Genomic DNA, 13,277 nt, shown 5'->3' on the forward strand with positions numbered 1-13,277 from the left:
ACTCCTGTCCCCCGCTTTACAGTGTCTGTAATATTGGCTCTGTACAGCAGGGATGGGGACATGATGATGCGATTTGAGCCGTCACGAATAACCCCCCCCTCCGCACCACCCACCAGCTGTGAGGAGAGAGCCGACCTGGAGGGGGCAGCCTAAAAGTCCCTACATATGCCCCATATGGAAGCCTGGAGACTTTTTAAACAGAGTCCTTTGCACTGAATCTGGTTTCCTTGGCATCAGTTTTGGCTGGATCATTGGTTCACAAAAATCAGCCATCTGGGGCATTGTAGGGAGTTGCACCCGATTAACTCTATGGAATTATGAAAGTGACTGTATTATTTCTTAGGTCAGACTTTGGCGGAGCAGATTCTGCTGGATCAACACGGACACTCACTGGCTGCAGATATTACAGGTAAGAAAATCTAAACCTGTGCAGGCAAAATTATAAACTTGTGAGAATGTTGTTTACTGAATAGATAAAATAGGACCACGTGTAAATACAGTATATTATAAGTATTACACCTATTGCAACAGAGAAAATGGTGCTATCGATGGTGCTAGTGGGATGGAACAGCAAAAAGAATATCCATAAAGAGAGACATGAGATAAATGTATAAAAAATGTGGTGTAAATCACAACGTGGCGGGTGGTAGAATTGTTGGACGCGTCTAAAGGGCTCTTGTAAGTGATGGATAAACACCTTGTTCCAACACGATTATCCATGTCAGGAGACAAATCACTTCATAGTATGTTTATCATTTTTAGCCAATAGATTTTTTGCACATTATTAAAGTAACACACACAAGAAAACATAAATATTTAAATGTATCAATACAGGATCCTCTCACTCAGCAAATTGTGTCTCAGGTTACAAATTGGTACACGTCCCAACAATGGCACGCAGGATCAAGGTCAACAGAGTCCATAAAGACTGACGCGTTTCAAGCTATTAGCTTTCTCAGGCCAATCGCCAATGGCCTTTTTCATATTTATCTTATGTCTTTCCCTGTGGTTATTCTTTCTGCTGTTCCATCGTACTAGCGCCATAAATTGTACCATTTTATCTGTTTCCATAACTTTATGGTTCTAGGGTAGAACCAGGTATAATCAGGCAGCATGTGCCCCAAGCACCCCAACTTGTTCATCCTTTTTCTTATTATACCCATTTAGTTTCTAGGCTTCAAAACACAAGCAACACTAGGAAGCTGACTGAACAAAAATAACATTTGTCCTATAATGTCTTAGTAGTTTAAGAAGGTTAACATTTGGGACAGTTGTGGGGCATTAAATTAAATAGTATAGTGCATACTATTATATGACCATGTTTTACATTTCTTTGTCACTTTGAGCTTTATATTTTGTTTGGCTTTAGAAATTCAGAATCGCCACAAGCAACATCTGTTTGAGAAGACACAAAAGCTGGTGGAGTGCAGAGCTCCAGGATCTAAGAAAGATGCTCAACATGTCCCCATTTCTGACCACTATTTGGATCTGGTTCTCGTCTCCAGCCAGAATTTCCGAGGTCGTTCTCAACACGAGATCATAGACACTGGTGGGAAACACGAGTATTACTTGGAGAAAGCCCAGAACTCATTGGAACGCATTGCCCCCAGGAGACTTTTTCGCTGGTGTCATCGATCAGGATGTAGTCCGCGAAGTGTCATGGTGGGCGGAGTCCCTGGAGTAGGGAAGACCACACTGATGCAGAAGTTTGTCTACGACTGGGTCCATGGACAACTCTATCAGAGATTTGCTTTTATCTTTTTCTTCAAATTCCGGGAACTTAACAAACTGGGTAAGGTCAGCCTGGAGGCAATGATTCTTCATCAGTATCCCTATCTTCAGAAGCACCTTGAAACCATTTTACAGGATCCAGAAAAACTGCTTTTTATATTTGATGGTTTAGATGAATGTAATCACCAAATGGATTTCTCAGCAAGTCAATACTGCACCAACATACAATGCCCAGAACATGTGACTGTGATTGTGGTCAGTTTGTTGAGACAGTCTCTTCTCAAGGGTTGTTCTGTGTTAATGACCAGCCGCCCAACCAAGCTGTCATCAATGGATACCAGTCTCTTCCAACGAGTTTCTGAGATCATGGGCTTCTTCCCCAAAGAACGCAAGATGTACTTTGAACGATTCTTTGGAAACAAGGAACGGTCAGAGAAGGCATTTCATTATGTCAGGGAGAATGACGCTCTATACACTTTCTGTTATATCCCATCCTACTGCTGGATCATCTGTACTGTATTATCAATGTCCTTCAAACCTCAAACAGCAAACACCGATCAGATGTTTTTATTGCCCAAAACAGTGACACAGCTCTTTGTAGTTTTTGTTACTAACATTCTGGCCAATCACAGTCATGATACAGGCAATGCTCGGAAACTCCTAACGTCCATTGGGTGGATGGCAGAACATGGAATGATGCATCACATTCTTGAATTTGATAGCAGACATTTAGGGTCATTCAGTGTGGACACATCGTCAAATCTCTTGTCAAGTTTTTTGATCGAATCTGATCAAGCTCCTAATTTGCCCATTTCATTCTTACATCTCATAATACAAGAGTTTATTTCTGCTTTAGTCCACTATCTTGACTATTCTCCCGAGAGGTTAAAGAAATCTCTTGAAGAATCCAGGTATTGTGAAGATGGCCGAACTGAAATATTCTCTCGGTTCCTCTGCGGTCTCTCAGATAGGTCGACCAGGTCTCTTTTGACCCCTTATTTGGGGGAACTCTCTCAGCAAGCTTCCATAGATGTTATCAGTTGGCTTTCTAAGAGTATGTCACTGGAAGATGAACCTATGGAAGATGATGATGAAGAGCATGAGAATTTGAAGATAAAAAAGCGCCTGAATGTGTTTGCTCACTTCTTTGAGTCCCGGAACAAAGCTTTGGTGTTAAATAGTCTTGGGCCCCAAGTAAATACAGATTTTTCAAAAATCCACCTGACACCTGTGGACTGCACCGTGTTGGCTTTCGTCCTTGAGTCTTGCAAAGAGGTTGAAAGCCTCAATCTAGATTCCTGCTTTATTCAGACCGAGGGGCTGGAGAGACTAGCACCCTTTCTTCATCTTGTCCGAGATCTCAGGTACTGTAGACAGGGTTGTATATAAAGTGTACACTGTGAATGTAGCACACAATTACTGAGCAACTTTGTGTTTACTCTACAAGATAGAGTTTAGCTTCTGTATGATGCTCCCCCTCCCAAATAATTTTAATTCAGTCTCCCCCACAGCTCAACTTGGTTTTTCTAAGGTACAAAATTACACATTTTGGCAGGTTTGCTCTTTACTCTGAATGAGGTCCAATATGTATAACTGTGCACCCTGCATGCCTGGACTGTACTGTTTATACAACACAGCAATACATTGTCCTCTATTAGTTTAACTGGAATAAGTAGATTCCTCCATTGTAACATTCCCATTTATGTGCTGTTCCCTGAACTGTGTGGCTCTAGGCAGGTGGCTAGTGTGCCTGTGTGGTATATACAGACATGGTGGTAGACATGCTAGGCCACTAAACAAATACATTACATGGTTCATTTGCTGAGTAGATCTGAGAAATATTTTATTATGCAATATTGGTTTATATTTTAACGTCTGATTTGCTTGTTGTAGTGTTTGGTACATACAGTCTTCTTATTCCCATACAGTTATTTTTTCATTTACACTTTGCAGGATGTCCAGCAATGACCTGAAAGATTGTGATACTGAGCGATTATATCATATACTAGCGCATTCACAGTGCCGGATCCAGAAGCTGAGGTATGTACTGAGCCATAACTAGACTTTTTGTTGCCCTGTGCTAGAAAGACCATTGGTGCCCCCCCCCCCTCCATTTTTTAAAAAGGGACATAAGATAATGCACCCGGAAAAGGGCCATGGCCTCATGGGGAAGAGAAAGGGGAGGCCAGGACACGCTGGGGATAAAATAATGCCCGTGTCATGCGCTATGGCTAATTTAGGGATCAGACCTCACCTAGGCACAATATTATTGAACTTCAATCCCCACCTCTATTTCAAGTTACTGCCGAATCCGCTCCCTTTGTTTAGAGCCCGGTCCTGATGTCTCCGGACAGCCAAGCCAGCCCCAACCTCGCTCCCCCATAGTGGCTGCAAAATAAGAAAATAAGTAATAATAACAACATCAGGCCAGTGTCCTCCCAGGGATCTTATACAGGGAGGCCTGATGTGCCTGCTGTGCCGCCCCCAGCAATGGGCACCCCCAGGCACGTGCTTCACATGGGAAACCCACCACTGTCAAGGGGCAGTTTAAATAACTCAAATATAATCTACATTCTGAACTTTTTTACCTTTTTTATTTTTAATTGATTTTGCAAATATTCTCTTTTTTCTGTACATTTTGCTTTTTATAAGCACTGTACATCTTTTATATATATATTAAATATAATAAGTTTACTTTGACTGCTCCAAACAAGTGCAGAAAATTACGAAGAGAACGTTGCTGACCCTTATTAGTAGGACTATAAACGGGATACAAATTGCAGACAGTATTTTGACCTACTACAGCAGCAGGTCAAAATGCCAATGGGAGAACGCCTCCACTATTGTAATGTGATTTAAAGCATTTTTACCGTGTCACCATTATAACTTTAAAGTTATAATACCCATTATAACCGAGGGCCTGATTCAGACCCGTTCGCTAGATGCGATTGCTCGCTCCGAGCGTATGGAAATTCAGCTAAGTGACATCAGGGCAGCCGCTCGCAGGGCAATCATAAGCACGCCCACTTTGTTTTGGCGAGCGATCACTTTGTGTTTGTAGATGCCCACCAGCCTGTCTTAAGACGCCCACTTGCGCACGTCATCTCCAGAAAGTGCATGAAACATTGGTACATCGAGCACCATCGGATGCGATCGCAGCGCTTGAGGTTGACTATACCCTGCCGCAAGCACTGCGAGCACTTCAGTGTATATTTCTAGCAAGTGACGTGTCCTATGACGCTGGCTGTTAATTATGCACGCCTCTGAAATGGCGTTAAAAATCTCAGGCACGCCTGCGTTTGCACCTCCACCCCCGTTTCCAGTGGCCTGCCCCTGTTACCACCCACAAACGGCCTCTCCTGTCACTCATTCAGCCGGGCTTTCTATACTTGGCGAGCGAGAGTTTCCCCATAGCTCGTTCTAGTTTGCGCACGCGAAATACAAAGTGTGCGCATGTGCACATTGAAAAACATCACTCGCTACGAGCGAGCGCTTGCTAGCGAACAGGTCTGAATCAGGCCCCGTGTCGGCAGTCGATGGTCATTATGCTGTCGGCAGTGTTACTGTCAACCAAATAACTGCTTAGGACATTTTAGCTAAATCTGTACAGTACCTTTAGTGATGGGTGACTGCAATGTGCTGTATGTACATCAGATATGATTCCTGTCTTCTCCAGCTTGAGGAGTAACTCTCTAACAGAGAGATCCTGTACGCTGTTGGCTTGTGCCATAAGTAGTAACCAGACCCTGCAGGAACTCGACCTTTATCGGAACAATCTGGCCGGGAAACACTTCTTCTGTGAGCTGACGACTGCTCTCTCCAGTGACACGTGCAGGATAACACATTTGTCGTGAGTATAATTTATTTATTTATTACCAGTTATTTATATAGCGCACACATATTCCGCAGCGCATTACAGAGAATATTTGTCTATTCACATCAGTCCCTGCCCCAGTGGAGCTTACACTCTATATTTCCTATCACATGTGCACACACTAGGGTTAATATTTGTTGGGAGCCAATTAACCTACCAGTATATTTTTGGAGTGTGGGAGGAAACCGGAGTACCCGGAGGAAACCCACGCAAGCACAGGGAGAATATACAAACTCCACACAGTTAGAGCCGTAGTGGGAATCAAACCCATGACCTCAGTGCTGTGAGGCAGTAATGTTATTTATAATTTAATAAGAATATGAAAGAAGACACAAAAATCGATGACAAATATGTAAGGGCAATCAAACATTCACGTTTTTTATGTAATTTTTTTCATATCTTGAAGACCGGTACATCCATGATATCACCACTGATTAGGGATGGCCATGGGTGGGTTAACCATCGATGTTGTTTGCTTGTTAATCAGAAACCATCAATGGGAAACAATTTATGGTTTTGCCCACCGATAGTCATCCCTGCTCCATTATGTGGCCAATCAGAGTTGGAGGTGGGTCGTGTCGGGGGGCGGAGCTAGGCTCCGTGTCCCAGCATCTGGTAGAAAGTAAAAAAAAATATTGCATGGTTTTGTGCCATCGATGGTGGAAAACCACTTGATCTCTGCCATCGATGCCAAAATCATAGACCATGGGTACTTAACCATCGATTGTTGTTAATCATCAATAGTCAATGGCCATCCATACCAATGATTGTTTAAGGCCTGTGCTGACATTGGCCCTCATTCAGAGCCGGACGCTCTGAGCAGAGCGCTCGTTCTGAATGAGGGCCGTCCTCCATAAAAATGGAGCGTCCTCCTGGACGCTCGTATAGCTGTGGGTCACCACCCACAGCCTATACGAGCGTGCAGATTGATGGTCGCGATGGTCTTGACCATCGCGACCATCGCCACTGCGAGCCGGAGCCTGTCTGGGAGGCACGCCCCCGGCACGCCCACCAAAGGGGGCGTGCTGTCAATCAACATCGACAGCACGCCCCCTTTGATCAGACACAACGAGCGAAGGAAAGTCCTTCGCTCGTCGCGTCTGGCGCATGCGCACGACGGAGCTCCCTCCGTCGTGCGCATGCTCAGTGCACACCATCAACCCACTTGCGAGCGGACAGCCGCTCGCGAGTGGGTCTGAATCAGGCCCTTTGTCACAAAATTGGAGGCCATTACACCCCACCCCCATCCCCCTGTTTCATATTTGCTGAGGTACAATGTTCTGGCAATACAATTATTTCTATTAAACTTTTCCTTTGCAGTTGTGTAGAATGGACGCTTTGCATTTTTGGGAACACTTTGTGGCAGTAATAATCTTTAAACAGAGGGCCTGATTCAGACCCGCTCACGAGTGCACAGCGATCGCAAGCGGGTCGATGGTCCCCCACTGCGCATGCGCGAGACCCGGCCAGCGACTGGCGCTCCGTCGCTACAGGTCTCGCACCAAAGCGGGGCAGATGTCGATTGTGATTGATGGCTTGCCCCGTTTTGGAAGCGGGCAGGGGGGTGGCTGCCCAAACGGAGGCGTTCCCGAAGGAACGCCTGCCGTTTGGGGGCAGCCCCACTGACATCACCAGTGATGTCAGTGGGTGAGCTTCCGGCTCTATTACAGCCGAAAGCTCACTGGGGCTTGCGGGAACGAGACCCTACCACAAGTGCCGAAAGCCCCGATGGTCGTGACCATCGCGACCATTACCTGGCCGCTCGCTAAAACTGTGGGTGGTCACCCACAGCTTAGCAAGCGGCCAGGAGGCCGTCTTTAAAAAAAAAACAGGGACACCCTGATTCAGAGCGAACGCTCTCAAAGAGCGTCCGGCTCTGAATCAGGCCCTGAGCTCCAACGATGAGAGCCCATTCAATCAGCTCTGCTGTGTGGTTGTGGATAAATGCCTCCTGCCTGCATCACAGATCAGAGTGCTGTGTCCAAAGATGTAGCACTAAATCACCATCGCGATGGTGATGGTCGCAGTCATGGGCCATCTGAGCAAGCCTAGTCTTACTTAGCATGCCCGTCGGAACTCCTCTGCCGGGGCCAGGAAATCTGTGTCAGAAGGCGCATCTCTTGGCCTCGGCACACCTACAAAATGGGGATGACACGCCCCCATTTTGTAAAACTGACCCTGTGGATGCCCCCTCCCCGCCCCCAAATGGCCTCAGCCTGTCAATCATAATATTTGATGCTATATATTGAATCCCATCTATATCCTATACACACGGGTTCTGCTCGTCTCTCTCGCAGGCTCCAGCAGGTGAAGCTGACAGATGAATATTCTCAATTTCTGGTCTCACTGAGTGACAACAAAAACCTCACACACCTCAATCTGAGCCACAATTACTTCACCGATAGCAGCACCGAGTACATCAAGGATCTTATACTGATGTCCCCAAGCCTAAGAGAGATCAGGTAATTACATTTCATTTTTGTTTTATTTTATATTTTATTTTATTTTTTGTTACATTAAATTGTAAGAATTTTTTATGTGTTTTCAGCGTTACACACATACATCACAACTACAAGTACTCCTAACACATTTATTATTTACAGTATATAAACCATAGTGGGAACTGACGCGTTTTACACCAAGTAGTTGCATTTTACAATCCAGTTTACAATTATGTTATTGGCAATAAAGGAAGTCCTGATGCCCAATCTTTTATTTGGAGTCATTCTATGTGAATGGAGAGGCGGGATTGGGGGAGGGGCGTTTTTAATTAGATTGGATACAGTAAGGGCGTATTCACGTATTTGTAATCAGATGCAGGCCTGCATATTAGAATCCCGTATAGGTCTGTCAATGCCGTATCACAAGCGGGGGCCTGAGAGCTGGTGCAAATAAATGCTGCTGAGGGTGACGGTTGCCAGGGCTAGTGAAATGCTTCTGATTGGCTGATTGCTGATCCACGGCTGAAGCTAATAGATACGATCTCTTTGTGGCTTGTGCTTATATTACAGTGTATGATTTCTTTCTCTCATATATGAGAAGGAAAGCTATACCTGCTCTATTCAGGAGCTTTCATGTTAATTGCGTTCAGACCGAATAGCGAATGTGTATTTCACTATGAAAGCAAATGCTGTAAAACGCGTGAGTGTATGTGACATACAAATGGTGTAAACTGCGTGCACCTGCTTCTCTAATACACCTTAGTGTTTATGAAGAATACGGATTATTAGTTTCCTGAATACCATGGGCCTGTTCTGACTCGCATGTATGTTTAAATGCGGCCGCATCCTGCGATTTCTTTTACTGCGCAGTCACACGGATTGCAGCCATTTCTCTGTGGGAGATAAATGGGTGTTTCTGTGTGATTACTGGGTGGAAACAATGCGATCGCATGTTAGAGAACCGTTATCTGGGTGTATCGGCGTGTAGACAGTGTTATTCACTATTCTGAGCCATGCCATGCACTGTGGTCACCAAATTCGGACGGGTCATCTGCACCCAGTATGGGATAGGTGCAATTGATGACGATTGGGATGACAGCTGCACATTTCAAATGCCGCCATTGCATAGATGCGCACAATTCAGTATCTATGGGGGCATTAGCATATCATTCGCAATCTGTCCGCAGCTGGCATCCAGGGTTTGTGTCCCCATTGTGAGCCATTCCGAAACAGCCTCCATATGTGTATAAGGCAGACAGAAGAACGTGACACCCCTTCCCCAAATATATGATAATGCCTGCCCTCTATATCAACTAGATATATTAAAATATAAGACAATGAAATATTACAGACTGACCATCACTGGTTTTATGTGTTATATTGCATAAACTGACATGTTATTAATTATTTTATTATTTTGTATATTGATTATTCTACAATGAGTGTGAAATTGGGGGAATGACAACTGATTTTAATAAAGACAATAAATAAAGTTTTTGCAACTTTGCCGGTGCGTCCAACCAGTGCGTCCTATTTCAGCGCATCCCATTTACTTATGGTTCATACATACATGAATTCAGTGATTGTGCTATAGAAAGTCATTACTCCCCAACGCTTATCTTACATAAATGAAAACATGACCATTTGGCATGGCCCCACCAAGCTATAATGAAATGACACGTTTGTATGTAAATGGCTGCTTCCTCAAAGTAACCGGTCACCTGGCTCCCATTCATATCTCATATAATAGGGGATTGTCTCATTTCAGATGACTAATAGTTTGGGTCCATTCCAGGCTTGCCCACCCTCCTGATTTGGCCCAGAACCTCCCGAATATTGGGTGCCACTCCCGGCACCCCAAAATGGCAGGCAAGCCTCCTGTTCCGACCCCCCCCGTAGTTTTGATAGAAACCCCTGCAGTGGGGGAGTGTGAAGAGGTGGCCAGGCCATGATGACGCGATTGCGCGGTCACGCCCCGCCCCCATTACGTTATCACCGCCTGGCTATGACCCCTGCTGTAGGGAAGGAGGGAGCTGAATTTCGGAAAGTCTGGTCCATAATAAATACTTTTCTTTTGAATAATATTTTTATTATTATTACACAGGTTAAACAGAGAATACATTTCTCAATATAACATATAAATATAACAATTCAATGACATAGAAATATAGAAAAGGCTAAGATGTGTGTCATACACTAAAAGACAGATTCTCCACTTAGTAGTCAGCATATAAATACTTTTCTTAACTCTGGATGGGGGGGAGATAATCTTACCCCCTGTTACCACATTACGATCAGTAATCATAGCGATGTGTTTCTCCTTCTAGGATTGAACTAAATGATTTCTCTAAGGCAGCAGAAGAACATTTAAAACAGCTGGAATCCTGCAAACCAGGGTTAGAGGTTATTACCGGATAGATGCTGAGAAGCCAGCGCCCACCCATGTGGCCGTCCATGTTTGCAGTGCATATAGAATGTTTATATACTGGATCTCGGAACATGTAGACATTGTACATAAGACCTTCGTATAACTATTGAGTAAATATACATACAATATGAATAAATTATTTATTTTTGTGACATTACAGATCCTTTGTCAGTGACTCTTCCTTACATTTGTGTCAGTGAACGTTTGCCATGGTCAGTCCCTGGTACTCACCATCGAGGGCTAACAAGGCTCACAGCAGGCAAAGCTCATATAATATAAATTACAGGTCATCTTTAAATTGTGTAGTTGGGAAGAGTACAAAAGGCCCAACCTAGGTATAATAATAGTCAACTTCTTCATCACGAGAAGCCTTCCAGTATTTGATAGTCACCAGGCTTCCAGCCAAATGCCCCTAGCATATATACATCTACTGGCAGAGGTATATGATCTGTATATATGGATGGGAGACCAAGAGAACATCGCATCAAAGATAAAACACCTTTGTTGGTGCACTTGATGACTGGTGAAGCAGGACCATGGTTGGCATAGAATCAAAATAAATTAAAAAAGCTCAGAACAAGCTGGGGTCAGTTATTGGATAACATGCTGGAAAACTATATTTATGCCCAGGAAACGCTGCGTTAGTAAAACAAAACTCTAGCAGTCTGGCTCTGTCTTGGAGTCCTCGGGTAAACACATATCATGGGAGACAGGAGACCAAGGGCTGGCAGGATGGGAGACCAAGGCCTGGCAGAATGGGAGACCAAGGCCTGGCAGGACAGAGACCAAGGCCTGGGAAAATGAAAATCAAGGCCTGGGACACCGGAGATAGCGACACACCATGGGCCTAATACTATATTTGAATGCATTTTTCCTAGTGCCCTGCAATTACATTCCTATGCAAAGTAACAAATAATGCAAGATGCACGCAGACCTACATCAGTAGGATATGTTCCTGGTTATCTCAGAGGGTCGCATACAAAATGTCGACAGTCATAATGTCTATGTAACCCTGGTTAAGGGTTAGAGAAATTATATAAATAAAAATATAATTAATGTGGTAATCCATATATTTACCACTAAAAAGGGAATTTATGTATATGTTTAGAATGCATTCATGTACATACACAATTCTAAGACGATGACTATATAAAATAGTAGATATTTGTAGGAGTAAGTGCATTGAAATTTCAGATAATTAATGTTCTGAAAAGTGTATTGTAGTTCACGATAGGTATAAAATAAATATATTTTATAATATGGTAAATGTGTAGGAACTGCTACAGATATTCTACATACTGTATATGTGAAAATATACAATGTAAAATGTATTTAAAAATGTACATAGAGGTTTATATGGCACTTCTTTTTTTGGTGAGGATGTGCCCCAGTGTGTGGAATATCCATGCACTGTAAAAGAAGGGGCGGAGTAATACAGCTGGGAGTGATTGGGTTCCTGTCAGGGAAAGAAGGGCCAAGTTCAGGGAGAGATAAAAAGGTGCTGCCAGAACATTCTTTACCAGCCTTAAGCTGGGCATCCAATATACAATTTTCTGTCAGATATCTGTCCAATCTGGCTGGTTGGAATGAAAACCTGGTAATGTATGGGCACACATGACAGTCGATCATATGGTTTTAAACACTGAAAAGAAGGACAAAACAAATTGTTCAAATTGGTTAAATTTGTGTGTTTTAACCAATTTGTTTGAACAGCCATTTTTGTCCATTGTTTGTGAGCAAATGGTAGATTGTCATTTGCTCCCATACATTACCAGGTTTTCAATCCAACCAGCCAGATTGGACAGATATCTGACAGAAAATTGTATAGTGGATGGCCAGCTTTACACTTCGTTCTATCCTCGTATGCAGAGATGTCCTATTAAATACTACAAAGACTGAGACTCTTCCATTTAATGTTCCTCCAGATGTTCTGGGTAGAGTACGCATGATTTATAAATATTTGTGGCAGTCACGCTCGCAGTACCTTGGTGTTCACTTAGCTAGAGAAGGAGATATTCTCGATTGCAACTACAACCCTTTACTTAAGGCGTTTGAGGAGCTCACAATGGATTGGATGGCTTACGAGATATCTTGGTTGGGTAGGATTGCAGCTACCAAAATTATGTTTCTCCCTAAACTTTTGTACTTTTTTCGAGCCATTCTCCGATTACTTCCGGCATCCTTTTGTAATAAATTCTATAAAGTGTTAACTAATTTTGTTTGGAAAGGTAGTAAGCCTAAAATAGCCAGATTAGTTATTTTGTTACCTAAGTTTGAGGGAGGCGTGGCATTCCCTGATTTAGAGAAGTACCAATATGCCTGCCTGTTAGATCAGGCAAGCGATTGGTTTGAGGTTAACTCCCTCAAACTCTGGGTAGTTTTATAAAGAGATCAGTCGCAAACCCATTCTCTCTTCCTGATTTACTGTGGCTCCCTGGCAAACTGAAAACATTGGTGTCATGGCTATTTATACAACGGTTGTGGCCTGGCATAAAATGGTTACCCTGATGGATGAGTTGTCACTTCCTGCACCATTTTTATCATTGACAGGGATTGCTTACCTGACCCCTGATCTCGACCTTGATACTTGGGATGGGAGCGATCTTCTTGTAGTGAGCGATATTCTATGTGAGGATGGGTTAACCTCCTTTACATACCTTCAACAACGCCGTAGTACCCCCAAAAGGGACTTTTGTAGGTATTTGCAATCAAGACACTGGATTCAAAGTGTGAGGTTCTGGTTTTGTTGGTAATAGGAGCAGACACTGAAGCAGGTTTAAAAATAAATGTGGAGTTTTTAATG

The 13,277-nt window shown here is 43.5% G+C and overlaps 1 protein-coding gene across 6 annotated transcripts in view; it reads left to right on the top strand.

Annotated features, from left to right (window-relative positions):
- Positions 1 to 10,631, top strand: part of LOC148532583 (NACHT, LRR and PYD domains-containing protein 12-like) — a 64,067-nt gene extending 53,436 nt beyond the window's left edge. For all 6 annotated transcript variants that reach the window (XM_088467632.1, XM_088467631.1, XM_088467630.1 and 3 more), the window contains 6 exons: positions 344 to 409; positions 1,370 to 3,095; positions 3,685 to 3,771; positions 5,408 to 5,581; positions 7,903 to 8,067; positions 10,374 to 10,631. In XM_088467632.1, coding sequence (XP_088323758.1) covers positions 344 to 409; positions 1,370 to 3,095; positions 3,685 to 3,771; positions 5,408 to 5,581; positions 7,903 to 8,067; positions 10,374 to 10,464 — 2,309 coding nt within the window. In that variant the 3' untranslated portion in view covers positions 10,465 to 10,631. The remainder of the gene's footprint in view (positions 1 to 343; positions 410 to 1,369; positions 3,096 to 3,684; positions 3,772 to 5,407; positions 5,582 to 7,902; positions 8,068 to 10,373) is intronic.
- The last annotated feature ends 2,646 nt before the right edge of the window (positions 10,632 to 13,277 follow it).

Source organism: Taudactylus pleione, unplaced genomic scaffold (assembly GCF_031769625.1).
Source record: "Taudactylus pleione unplaced genomic scaffold, aTauple2 ptg000073l, whole genome shotgun sequence".
NCBI classification, from domain to species: domain Eukaryota; kingdom Metazoa; phylum Chordata; class Amphibia; order Anura; family Myobatrachidae; genus Taudactylus; species Taudactylus pleione.